Here is a 13,516-nt window from a genome sequence, read left to right as displayed (position 1 = left end):
GTTTTTGTATTTTCTTTTGTTTTTCATATTATCAAATTAAGATTTTAATATTTTCAATCTTGTTTTTAAGAATATAAATTTTATTTTAATTTTTTTTATCCTTTAACCTATTTATCATTTTCTTTAGCTTTTCATTGTTTCTTCAATTATAACTTTATATCACCGGGCTCTATTCGTCCAAGACCGATTTCGAAGGAGAGTTTACATGAATAAATTATTATTTTTTAATTAAAATTATGTTATTTTAAAGAAAATTTAAAAAAATCATTGAATTTTTAACTAGGTTAGTTGGTTCATGAATGAAATCAAGTTTTAAACGGAAGAACCAAGTTGGCTAGATATGGATTAACCCATCGGGCTGGGTTGGATTTTTCAACTTTGGGGTGGATTTCGAGTATAAGGGTTGAATTAAGAAACTTTTCTGTTTAGGGACCAATCGCATAAAAAAATTCAACTCATAAGCCTTGTCTTTAACTCAAAGTTATCTCTTCTTGCAGCCTCACTCTCTTCCTCTCTCTCTGAAGCCCCTCGCTCGCCTCAGCTTTCGAAGTCGATTGTAGTTTAATTCTCTCAAAGCTTTATAGGAATGCTGCAGGTGAGAGTTAATTATGAGTTGACTTCTTTTTTATGTATATTTATTTATGGAAAACCTCAGTTTAATTTGTTAATGGTTTCTATGGGATTCTTGGTCTCTTTTTTCCCTGTAATTTTCAGGGAATCACTATGTCTTGATTATCTGGATTTCGATCTGTAGCAAAATATGATTTTTTTTTTGCTCGGATAGAAATTAGTGTTGAAAGTTGATGTCCATGATCAGAAAACCATGACCAAGATCATTAAGACAACTTCTAATCTGGCAGGTATTAGAATCTTCTATTCTATGCTTATTTTGATTTTAAAAAAGAAAACTTGTATGTGCATTAAGTGGTTTGATAATAAAAAAAATTGGATGATCCATCAATGAAGAAAGATTTGACAAATTAAATGGGATTTTGATTCTTGCAACTGAAGGGCAAGAAATCAGTAGAAAAAGGGACTCGATCAGACACAGATGACAGATGTTTGTCAGACCCTGAAATCTTTGGTGAAGATATTTTGCCAAATTCCTCGAGAAGTTGATCTTGTTGAGTCTGAGATTGAAGGCAATTTTTAGATTTCAATTTTAGGGTGTTTAGCAGAATCATTCTTGAAGAATAAACAAAAGATGATGAAGTGGAAGATAATAGAAACATTAATCAAGATGATGGTGAATTTAACTGGGAGATTAGTAAGAAGCAACAGACAATTAGGTGAAACAAGGTTTCTTTGATTGTGTTGTTGAACTTGTTGTTCCGTGTGGTGTGAAGTTGTTGGGGGACAGTAATGGCTTGTTTGAGCAACTATTTTGTCTGTTTTCAATTTGTTAGTAAGTATTTGCAGAAATTGAGCCCACACATGAGCCACTTTGGAGAAGAATTGTGGTATTTTGTACTGTGGAAGATGGATTGTACTGCTATGTTTTGTGAGAACCAATTAATTTGTTTTAAAAATGTGCAATTGCATGAATTGAGTAAACGGTTCCGGGACATCTTCATAATGGGGTGGTGTTGCTTGCATACGAGGAGGAGTTCAACAAAGTAGAGGATATCTTTTTTGACATCTATAATAGCAGATGGTTTATCAATACTGGTCTTTGTGAGAGTTTGTTGGGCAAGAAAGACAGCAAATGACTTCAAGTTCTTGTTTTCAAATGGCAAGTAATGCTCATAATATTGTGGTGAATTTTATGATGATATCTGGGGGCCTGAGCTGTTGTTTGCCCACTTGAATTGGTGTGACTGAGTGGATTGAAGTGGCTTTTGAGTTGTTGAATTGCAAGGTGACTGAGTGGATCCTTACGGAGTATTCTTGGTGTCTGAGCAAATTTGTGCTAGTCCAACTGATTGATTAATCCTACAAGAGCTAAGTGATTGGTGTGAGTTGTTGTCATATGTTCTGATATTAAAGAAAGCTGCATAGAAACTAGGAAAGTTATGGCAGCTTTATGTTACATGTTAAACAGCACCAGTCATCACCTTTGTCAATCACGGAGATTAAACACTGTATAGTATATTGGAAATCAAAATACTGCCAAGCAGAATCAGACATGGAAATATAGACTCTGCTTCTGCGTTAAGTTCTTGTTACATACCCTTTTGTAGGTTAAGTCTTAGTAATGACTGTTGTTACGTGAAGGGATGTATTAATATCCGTGGTTTGTTTAGGCTTTTATAGGATACCAATTGGACAAATAGCTCACTAGTGAATGTTCAACACCAATTTTGTTCCTCGATTTCTCTTACTGACTTGCCACAAAAAAAAGATTTCTCTTACTGTGTTTCCCTCCCTGCCTCCCTCTCACATCCTTTCCCCTTCTTCTCAACCTTTGTCTGCCTTCTCTTGTGTTCTCTTTCTCTCTCTCCTTTTTCTTTCTTCTTCCCCTCTCCTTTCTCATCATATCTTTATTACCTTCCACTTTCTGATTTTCTTCCCCATGTCATTCTTGCTTACCAAATACAACAAACAAACCCATTAATTCAATGACCATAACATCTAGCTTGGTTTTCCTGCAATCCAATCCAAAGCTCTACCTAGGTGAATCTGGCATTTCGTCGTTTAGGTTAAATAAAGCTGCTCTGTGGTTTTGAAGGTATCTGTTGCCATTTGGGGGATTACATGATGATGGATTGATTTTGAGGAATGGTGACTTTGGGTTTATGGAGTGTGCATGTTGTTTAGGGTATGTGGTGGTGGTTTGTTCTGTTTGGGTGGTTGATGCTCTCCTAGTGTGGATCTAGAGGGTTTTGGAATTTGTGTTTGTGGTTGGTTTCGGGGTGTCCCTTGAGGATTGTATGCTGTCCAGGTGGTGTTTGGTGATTTAAGGTTTGGTTATCCAGACACCAGTGCCTAGTTGAGTGGCAAGATTTCCATGGCAAACGGGTCTCTTGCTCTTTGGAGACCCACCTGCCACCTGTGGTTATTTGATTTCATGTTTTCCAGATGGTAATTGGCAGTGTTAAGCCTCCCTGCTCAGTGCCGCGGTGGAATTTGATTGGCCTTGCAGTAGCTCTATATTTTCAATTGGCCTGGCCCATTTGCACTTTTCTCTTCACCCTGGTGCATCTTTAGCTTATGGTGGAATTCTGCAAATAGTGGCTTCGGCTCATTATATTTTTCTTTTTTCCCATTCTGAAAACAAGTTTGTAGTTCAAATTTTGACAGAACTGGGTGTTGTATTTGCAAATTTGCAGGGGTGGATTCAATATCCGTTGACAGGAAGGCAAATAAAATGACGGTGATAGCGGACGGAATTGATCCAGTGGTCATAGTGTGCCGATTGATAAAGTTCTTTTCCGCAGAAATAATTACAGTAGGACCAGCAAAAGAGCCTGAAAAGAAAATAGAACCCAAGAAAGAAGAGCAGAAGCAGCAAGAAGAAGGTCAGATGAGTAAAGATGAAGATCAAGTTAAAAAAGATGAAAATGCTTTTGCTGAGTTGAACATGTCTAACCAGGCCATTATTGATCCCTATTTAGCTCTAACAGTTCCTGAGGAGGATCGAAATGCTTGTGTCCTTATGTAATCTGGCAGATGTCAAAAGTGCTGGTAGAAGTCTGAAGGACAGAAGTTGACATTGAATTTATATCATATTATTAATGGATTCTCTCCCTCATGTAAAATATATATAAATATTTTTCATTAACGTATAATTGTTGTGGTTTTGATCTTCCTGCACCTTTTATTGTTTTGAATGTGGGATGTCCTGTCCAGTTTGTGGTTGGCATTTCTTTTGACAGAGAGGAAGAATGGCAATGGTAACTTGTTCTCAAAATTAGAGCTATGGGTGATAGTAGTACTTTCAATTCCATGTAACAAAAAATTCTGGGATGGATTAGGTCATCTGTGATTTACAATAATTTTAGCTTTAAAATATGTGTGGTAGGAAAAAGAGAGGGATTTAACTGGATCGAAAATGGATAGATGAGAAAAAATTAAAAATTCTTCTGACTTCAGGATAAAGAATAAAGGGTTTGATCAATTTGTATGTATAGTTGATGAAATTGTTTTTTATTTTTATTTGAAAATATATTAAAATATTTTTAAATTTTTTTAAAAAATTAATATATCAAGATAATTAAAAAATAATAATCTGAAACTTTTAATAATAAAAAATCGAAAAAATGTTAAATCCACACAAACAAACAGTATAAATCCAGCCCGGTAAATTTGCAAATACAAGGACACTCAGTTCTGTTTAAGAAGAGATCAATGGGTTCTTGCAAAACAAGTCAAATCATAATTAGCGCTCTCCTTCTTATCCACAGAGCTTTGAGAGATTTAAACTACAGCCACCTTGGAAAGCTAACTGGGTAGGGGGGAGAGGCAGAGGCAGAGGGGAAGAATTATTATTTCTCCTTTTTCCAATTTGCAGCCGCTTGCGTCTGAGCAGCGGCGGCGTGTGGATGACGGTGGTACATGTATTTGGGGCGTGTCCCGCCTTTTCCTTTTTCCGATTAGTTTACTGGTTTCTTCTGATTCCAAGCTTGGAATTTGGGCTTTCATAGACCCGGGTCCATTAGTTGATCAAGATGTTTTTATTTTTTAATTTACATAACTCGTCTATGTCTAGTTTATTTTAAAAAAAATAGTAAATTATAAATTAGTTCTTCAAGTTTGAGAAATAAATTATTTATTTTTTAATTTCAAAAAATTAATTGTTGAGTGACTAGATCATTGTCGAGAACCCTTAATTTCCCTTAATTTTTCATTACTTTATCCTAAGAAATAATTTCTTTACTCATCAATCTTTTTCTAATATCCATTTTTTTAAAATAAAAAAATTGGAAAAGAACATAAAATGAAGGAAAAGGACTACATAGTTAGTTTTTTGAAATAAAAAAATACTAACTAATCTATTTCTCAAAAATAAAGAAAATAATTTATAATTTAATCTTTACAAAAATAAATAAAATCATCATTTGTTTTTTTCTGTAGCAAAGATACCATCGAATGACTAAATGTTAGTATTTTTTTTTCTGATTAAGGAAAATTTATAAGTAGAAACTTAATCTAGGTTTCCAGCAACTTTACAAAATCAAATAGAGAGTGGATATCATCCAATGTTAACCTTTAAAAAAGATATATATTATCCCAAGCAATGCCACACGAAAGAGGTGATGGAAAAAATTGAAGGAAAAATAAAGAGCTTAAATATTAAAGCAAAATAAAGGAATGTTTGAAAATAAATATTGTAAAAGAAAGCAAATAAAAAGCTACAAGATAGCTTGAATAAATTACATTAAAAAATCTATGGGGGCTGGTCATCAATCACAATAGCTAGATGATTCTATTTAATTATATCTATATAATATAAAGAGATAATATTGACTAGATATTGTTTTATATGGTTAATCATCGTTCATAATCAATTTGAAACGACATTTATTTTGTCTTTAGAATACCATTAACTGATCTAAGTCAACTGCTTCAAATCTTCATCTTCTATATTAAAAAACAAAAAAAAAAATTACCTAAATTCTCTTCAAACTCAGATTTTCCAGCACAAGAAAAGAAATAGGAACCCTAAACCCCTTTCTTCTTGCAAAGACATTAAGGAGCAAGTACACGCCTTTCTTAGCTAGGAGACTGAAGGGGGAATTTAAGCTTGTTAATTAATTGTTACGCTTTCTTCTTGCAAAGACATTAAGGAGTACACGCCTTTCGTAGCTAGGAGACTGAAGAGGGAATTTAAGCTTGTTAATTAATTGTTATTAAATATCAATGCAACCAGTGGATAAAAACGAACTTATTTTCTGGGCTTGAACTCTGCTGAAATATGAAGTGATGATCATTTACATTCCCATAGGAACAAAAAGAAAACACAAACAAAATTAATGGATTCAAAGAAAACTCAAAATCTTAATCATTTATGTGCTTAGTAAGGTTGTGCCTTGAATTCCTGGGCTTGGTGCTCTTCTTTTCGTTGTCACAAAGAATATGTTATCTGAAACAAGATGTGAATTGTTTCTTTGAATCCCTCAAGATTGTTATTTTGACTGTAAATAGTTGAATAAGTATTCTCTTTCACAAGCATCGTGGTAGAACTCTTGACATGATGAGAATATGTGTTTTTGAACAAGAAGCACACAGACTAAGAGGCCAGATACTGTACATCAAGTATTCAAGACTGCCCAGTCTCCATGAACAATATTTTCTCTATCACATAGAGTCAATGCCGGCCTCAATATTCTAGTCTCTAAAGGTTGGTGAGTGATTTGATCATTGGAAATTTAAAATGTTTTCAGCGCTTGCAAGATGAGACCGTTTACTTGAAACATTTATAATGGCTAAGATAATATTATTTGGAAAGAAAAGATACATATTAGTTATTATTTCCATTATATTATGAAGGAAGAAAACAATAAATTAGACATCATATTCTTCCAAAAGGGTAAGCATATCAATTGTCAACAGTGTTTTCTTCCAAATGTACCCACACTACATCATGATAGGAAAGGAAAAAGAATGTTGGAAACTGCCAAAGACAAATCACTAGACAATTTACTAAATTCTTAAGATACGCTTTGAAAAATAAATGTCAGAAAGCACAGCCACCAACCCGCACAAGGATGTAATTACGACAACACGGTCAAAGGCTTTACTTTCCACGGCGAGAAAAGAATAGTCTCCATGAAAAAAAAACACCAATGGGAGGAACCATCTTATCGACTTTGAAATTTGGACCCTGTTCGATGTCATGGCTGACGTTCGAAAACGTCTTCAAGTGGTTTTGAAAATGGAAAATCATTGACATTAATTTTCTGGAACTAATTAAACCTTAGTTAACTTGACTTAAAGCCAATGTGGGGTCAAGTGTTTGTTGATGAATCCGAAGAAGGTACAAATAGAGTCTGAATGCATCTCAAGGATCCTGTCCGTTCCTTTCATATAATGTTGTTTCATCCACAGAGCATCACAACAAGCCCTTTCATCTCAACTTGAATCTCTGGGACCCCATTGAAACTGAAGCTTTCAAGCATGAGTTCATGCATTTTGTGGTTTCTTTTCTTGCAAGTAATTCACCACTCTTTCTCCATCTCATTAGCTAGAGGAGAAAGCGAGATAGACAAGCTTTCGCTACTAGCTTTTAAGGCTCAAATCTCAGACCCCCCTGAAAAACTAAGCTCGTGGAATGAATCCTTGCCCTTCTGCCAGTGGTCAGGAGTAACATGTGGAAGACGGCATCAAAGAGTCATAGAGCTTGACCTCCACTCCAGCCAACTGGTGGGCAGCCTATCTCCCCACATTGGGAACTTGAGTTTTCTTAGGCTGCTAAGATTGGAAAACAACAGTTTCACCAATACTATCCCCCAAGAAATAGATCGTTTGGTTCGGCTACAGACACTGATTCTCGGGAACAACTCGTTCACCGGTGAAATCCCGGCTAACATTTCTCATTGCTCGAACCTCCTGAGCCTTAATTTAGAGGGAAACAATCTTACTGGCAACCTTCCTGCAGGACTTGGATCGTTATCAAAGCTGCAGGTATTTAGTTTTAGAAAAAATAATCTAGGTGGCAAGATACCCCCCTCTTTCGAAAATCTTTCATCTATCATTGAAATTGATGGAACACTTAATAATTTACAAGGGGATATTCCCAGTGGTATTGGGAAACTGAAAACATTAAGCTTCTTTTCACTGGGCTCAAATAATCTGAGTGGTACAATCCCTCTCTCCCTATACAATATTTCCTCTCTTTTTCGTTTATCTTTGGCTCATAACCAATTTCATGGTACACTTTCTCCAAACATGGGCCTAACTCTTCCAAATCTCCAATATCTTGGCATCCACGACAATCGATTAAGCGGGCTAATTCCAGCAACGCTCATAAATGCCACAAAATTTACTGGTATTTATCTTTCATACAATGAATTCACCGGAAAAGTTCCCACTTTAGCCAGCATGCCTAACCTAAGGGTTCTTTCAATGCAAGCAATTGGGCTTGGAAATGGTGAGGATGATGATTTGTCCTTTCTCTACACCCTCTCAAACAGCAGCAAGTTGGAAGCTTTGGCTATAAATGAGAACAATTTTGGAGGGGTGCTGCCTGATATAATTAGCAACTTCTCAACAAAGCTCAAGCAGATGACATTCGGAAGCAATCAAATCCGAGGAAGCATTCCCGATGGCATTGGAAATCTCGTAAGCTTGGATACTTTGGGTTTAGAGGCAAATCAATTGACTGGCAGTATACCAAGTTCTATTGGTAAATTACGAAATTTAGCTGATTTCTTTCTTAATGAAAACAAATTATCTGGGAGCATCCCTTCTTCTTTAGGGAACATCACCTCGTTGATGCAAATTAATTTTGATCAAAATAATCTACAAGGAAGCATCCCTCCAAGCCTTGGAAACTGCCAGAACTTGTTGGTCTTGGCTCTCTCCCAAAACAATCTCAGTGGTCCCATACCAAAAGAGGTCCTTAGCATTTCATCCTTGTCAATGTATTTGGTGCTGTCGGAAAATCAGTTGACTGGTTCCCTTCCCTTTGAAGTGGGCAAGCTAGTGACTCTTGGATACATGGACATCTCCAAAAACAGGCTATCAGGGGAAATTCCCGCAAGTCTTGGCAGTTGCGAGAGTTTGGAACATTTGTATTTGGATGGAAACTTCTTACAGGGCCCCATTTCTGAGTCTTTGAGATCTTTGAGGGCACTTCAAGATCTTAATCTCTCTCACAACAACTTGTCTGGCCAAATTCCCAAGTTTTTGGGAGATCTGAAGTTGCAGAGTTTGGACCTGTCATTTAATGACCTTGAAGGTGAGGTGCCCATGAACGGTGTTTTTGAGAACACAAGTGCGATTTCAATTTCAGGGAACAAGAATCTTTGTGGAGGAATTCTTCAGTTGAACCTGCCCAAATGCAGATCCAAGTCAACAAAGCCAAAATCTTCTACCAAGCTGGTATTGATAGTCGCAATTCCTTGTGGCTTTATTGGATTAATCTTGATCACATCTTTTTTATATTTTTTCTGCTTGAAAAAATCATTGAGAAAAACAAAAAATGATTTGGCACGTGAAATCCCATTCCAAGGAGTAGCCTACAAAGACCTCCGTCAAGCAACTAATGGATTCTCTTCTGAAAATTTTATTGGTGCTGGCAGTTTTGGGTCTGTGTATAAAGGAGTACTAGCCTCTGATGGAGTGATTGTTGCTGTGAAAGTATTCAACTTGCTGCGCGAAGGAGCTTCCAAAAGCTTCATGAGAGAATGTGCAGCCTTGACAAACATTAGGCACCGAAATCTTGTCAAAGTATTATGTGCATGTGCTGGCGTTGACGTTCAAGGTAAAGATTTCAAAGCTCTTGTTTATGAGTTCATGATCAATGGAAGTCTAGAAGAATGGTTGCATCCAAACCAAACATTGTATCAGGAAGTGCATGAGCCAAGAAATCTTAATCTCATTCAGAGGTTAAACATTGCAATTGATGTGGCTAATGCGCTCGACTATTTGCACAACCATTGCAAAACGCCTATTGCTCATTGTGATCTTAAGCCTAGTAATGTTCTTCTCGATGGAGATATGACTGCTCATGTTGGGGACTTTGGATTGTTAAAGTTCCTTTCTGAAGCATCCTGTCAGACAAGCTCTGTTGGATTAAAAGGCACCGTTGGCTACGCAGCTCCAGGTAACACACAGCACTAGAAGGATATGTATTCCATTATTTACTATTTTTCTCTTGACATTCACCTGAAAGGTCATGAACAACCCTGATTAATTAACCATGCAAACAAATGGACTGCAGAGTATGGCATCGGAAGCGAGGTGTCAACTTTGGGGGATGTGTACAGCTATGGCATCCTACTGCTGGAGATGATTACTGGAAAGAGACCTACAGATAGCATGTTTAAAGATGGAATAGAACTTCACAATTATGTTAAAATGGCATTACCTGACCGTGTAGTTGATGTTGCGGATCCGAAACTTGTGATAGAAGTTGATCAGGGAAAAGACGCTCATCAAATCCTGGAGTGTTTGATATCAATTACCAAGGTAGGAGTGTTTTGTTCAGAAAAGTTTCCAGGAGAGAGAATGGGCATCAGCAATGCTGTAGCTGTATTGAATCGAACCAAGGCCAATTTTCTCGAAGGCATGAACAGCTACCCTCCTAGAAGTTCCAGCTGGCCCTGCAGGGTCCAGGCGACTTCGAAGTGAGTGTGTGACATGAGGATTAATAGAGTTCAAATATTGTAACTTGCTTATTTGCATTAGCATGAGTCCTACCTAGCTACTAGTCCGAAGCGTCCCTGAAAGGGCACGAAACCTGTTTAAGTGCCTGTCTTGTTCAAGCATTCTGTTCTGTGTAACTAAACGTTATGCAAAAATCAAGCACTCTCATTTTACATGTCACTTTTTACTTGACAAACGACAGGAACTATGCCAAGCTATACAAATTAACTGAGCTTCTACCGGCAACAAAATTCACTAAAAGAAGGATTGCTTTGACATTGTTAATTATGAGTAATTTTGGTGACGAGAAATAAAATCCTCTAATTAATCTCAAGCCCTTAACATTTACTTCTAATTAACATTAAAGACTGTTAATAATGGCGACGGATTGCCTTCTGCTCGTGACCTTGCTGCCGATATTCTGCTGGAACGTGAGAGAGGTTACGAGTGTTCTTGTCAAGCATCCATTGTAATTCCCTTGAGAGCGAGCCCATTGAAGTTTTGATTCATGGAGAATACATTCCAAGGTTGACGTCATGCATGTGTTCCAAATCGAGAATGAAGTAAACTGAATTAGTCTCTTTGAAACGCATTCCAAATATAATTATTAAATATAATATGATAACGAAGTTGTTCCAATCCACCAATCTTGAAATTAAAATCTCTAAAACCCAATTACACATGATAACATAAAAAAAAAAAACAAGCTGTGAAGAGAAGTGATAGAGAAATATCATACATATAAGAAATATAAATATTCAAAACGGTATGAAAAATGAGTAGAAGTTGACAAAAGATACTAAAAGATTCATCGTGTTGAAGATTTAAAAGCAAGGCCGAACTAGAAGGTGGTGGTAATCGGAAATTGACCAAGCACTGTCGCTAGCTGTGATATTTATAAATGCTTTCTTGACTAGGGAAATTAATTATTATTGATATTGCCTCGCCAACGTGCTAAACCACTGTTTGAGAATTAGTGGGTTAATCTTTTGACCGATCATGTCATGTAATTAATTGATTTAGGGAAATCTAAACAACTGTTAAATCCAAGTGGGATCTGAATATATTTTTTTAATTTTTCTTAAGTGATATTGTTTTAAAAATAAATAATATGAAATTGTTTTTTTTTTATATATATATATACATACCTTGGGTTAACCCACCGTTTTATATAAAACTCAAGGCTGAGACAGCACCTACTCAAGAGAGGCAAATTACCATCCTACGAAGGAATATGACCACCCCGAGCCTTATTTTAAAACATTTTTTTCCCACCGCCTGGCATCAATATCAACTTATTCATTTTAAAGTCTAGAGTTAAGTGGATGATTTTAATGCATGATCCTGAGGACTGTTCAGTTATTGCTCATTAAATAGCAGGAGGTTAGTTATATCACTCGTATTTTATTTTATTGTGGGTCAGATTTTTTATTTTAAAAAAATTATTTATATATTTTTTAATATATTTTGTAGTTTCAACTTATTGATTTAATTCTTAAATTTATTATTTTTTCAATTAATATAAATATTTAAATTAATCTATATGTATCTTAATTAATTTTATAAACTCTAAAATTAATAAACATATAATTCTCTAATCATTTTAAAATTTGACATTAAAGTTAGGAGTGTACTGTATCTTACGTTGAGATTGTATCATGAGCAATCAATGAGACTGTTTCTCTTTGGGTTTGTGGGGCCCATGATTTTGCTCGTAGAAGAATCCATTAGTTTTGATCCTAACTTGAATATGCTTGGCCCATTAGTCCTTTTCAATGGATGACGGCCCATTAGTCCTTTTCAATGGATGACGGCCCATTAGTCCTTTTCAATGGATGACGGCCCATTAGTCCTTTTCAATGGATGACGGCCCATTGATTTTCTTTATCTGTTTCCTATCTACACACAGGAGCTTCTCGAATTGTTTCCCACTGGTCAACTCAGCCGAATGCTCTTTTTTTTTTTACCAAACCAATTGTTGCACCTACTAGTTTTCTTATTCTTTTCTAGTTTTAATTTTTCAATAAAAAAATAAAAAATATATTCATTTGTTAAAAACAAAATGAATTTTTCAAATACAAAATATATCACAATTACAAGTTTACAACTGTTTTTCATTAAAATAATAATTCAGAATCATAGTTTATAGTACTCATATTACTTTTGGGTTATAATCTAATTTTAGAATATTAATTTTATTTCATTCAAATTAAAAATTAGTTAGCTGAACATAACGTTATATTGTAAGCACTGTTTTCTAAACATGAAAAATAAAAATAAATAAATGTGATAACGTTATATTAAAAATCTATTAAAAAATAAAAAACATAATTTTTTTTGTTAATGGAATATTCATGATTTTTTTAAAAATCTAAATTAAAAAAAAATTAAAGGGTAGAGGCTTGATGTCTAGCCCAATAAACATAAATAGATGTGTACGATGAGTCTGCAAGCTTAGAACCAAGTGGTTGATCCTCTTCTTTTTTTAAGGGGCGAACAACATATAATCCACTCTTTCTTTTTATGAAAAAGAAAGGCACCCGACATATTATCTAAATTTTGATTATCAGAGAGCTGATTGGAAAATTTGATAAGGATTTTCTGGGTTCAAAAATCTATTTTTAACATGTTTTAATTTAAAAATATCTATTAAACATCCTTAACACCTCATTAAATCAATTTCTTAACTCAAAATACCCTTGAATTAATCCTAAAATAAAAAATCAAACTGATAAAAAATTCTCTCTTAATCTTAATTTATTTTTTCAAGCAAAAAAAAAATCTAAAACATTTTAATGGAATTTTTTTTGAATAAAACTAGTTGACATCAAAATCATTTTTTTATCACTAAAATATGACCAACGTAATTAAAATATAAAATATAAAATTTTATATTTTATATTTTAATTACGTTGGTCATATTTTAGTGATAAAAAAATGATTTTGATGTCAACTAGTTTTATTCAAAAAAAATTCCATTAAAATGTTTTAGATTTTTTTTTTGCTTGAAAAAATAAATTAAGATTAAGAGAGAATTTTTTATCAGTTTGATTTTTTATTTTAGGATTAATTCAAGGGTATTTTGAGTTAAGAAATTGATTTAATGAGGTGTTAAGGATGTTTAATAGATATTTTTAAATTAAAACATGTTAAAAATAGATTTTTGAACCCAAAACATCCTTATCAAATTTTCCAATCAGCTCTCTGATAATCAAAATTTAGATAATATGTCGGGGGCCTTTCTTTTTTATAAAAAGAAAGAGTGGAT

The 13,516-nt window shown here is 34.6% G+C and overlaps 2 protein-coding genes across 4 annotated transcripts; both read left to right on the top strand.

Annotated features, from left to right (window-relative positions):
* The first annotated feature begins 348 nt into the window (after nt 1-348).
* Nucleotides 349-3,750, top strand: LOC105117301 (uncharacterized). Of its 3 annotated transcripts, none has more exons than XM_011014914.1 (3): nt 349-595; nt 715-860; nt 3,270-3,750. In XM_011014914.1, exons 2-3 carry the CDS (start codon nt 824-826, stop codon nt 3,599-3,601), a joined length of 369 nt encoding a protein of 122 aa, XP_011013216.1. In that variant the 5' UTR covers nt 349-595; nt 715-823; the 3' UTR covers nt 3,602-3,750. The 3 variants fall into 3 exon arrangements, with proteins under 3 accessions (XP_011013216.1, XP_011013214.1, XP_011013215.1); XM_011014912.1 differs by having other exon boundaries at nt 350-595; nt 785-860; XM_011014913.1 differs by lacking the exons at nt 349-595; nt 715-860 and adding exons at nt 2,428-2,895; nt 3,115-3,153.
* A 3,198-nt stretch (nt 3,751-6,948) lies between these two features.
* LOC105117300 (probable LRR receptor-like serine/threonine-protein kinase At3g47570) lies at nt 6,949-10,428 on the top strand. Its single transcript, XM_011014911.1, has 2 exons — nt 6,949-9,706; nt 9,824-10,428. The coding sequence occupies exons 1-2, from the start codon at nt 7,057-7,059 to the stop codon at nt 10,231-10,233; spliced, it is 3,060 nt and encodes a 1,019-aa protein (XP_011013213.1). The 5' UTR covers nt 6,949-7,056; the 3' UTR covers nt 10,234-10,428.
* Nucleotides 10,429-13,516: the final 3,088 nt, after the last annotated feature.

This window comes from Populus euphratica, unplaced genomic scaffold (assembly GCF_000495115.2).
Source record: "Populus euphratica unplaced genomic scaffold, PopEup_1.0 scaffold1282.1, whole genome shotgun sequence".
NCBI lineage: Eukaryota > Viridiplantae > Streptophyta > Magnoliopsida > Malpighiales > Salicaceae > Populus > Populus euphratica.
Note: the sequence above shows the minus strand (reverse complement) of the source record. Positions and strands in the feature narration are given on the sequence as shown.

What these genes read in the sequence shown, in the direction of transcription:
- LOC105117301 (XM_011014912.1), top strand. An exon ending in GACAACTTCTAATCTGGCAG is followed by an intron (nt 861 to 3,269) that starts GTATTAGAATCT and finishes GCAAATTTGCAG; the next exon opens with GGGTGGATTCAATATCCGTT.
- LOC105117300 (XM_011014911.1), top strand. Translation starts at nt 7,057, where the DNA reads ATGAGTTCATGCATTTTGTGGTTTCTTTTCTTGCAAGTAATTCACCAC. An exon ending in CGTTGGCTACGCAGCTCCAG is followed by an intron (nt 9,707 to 9,823) that starts GTAACACACAGC and finishes AATGGACTGCAG; the next exon opens with AGTATGGCATCGGAAGCGAG.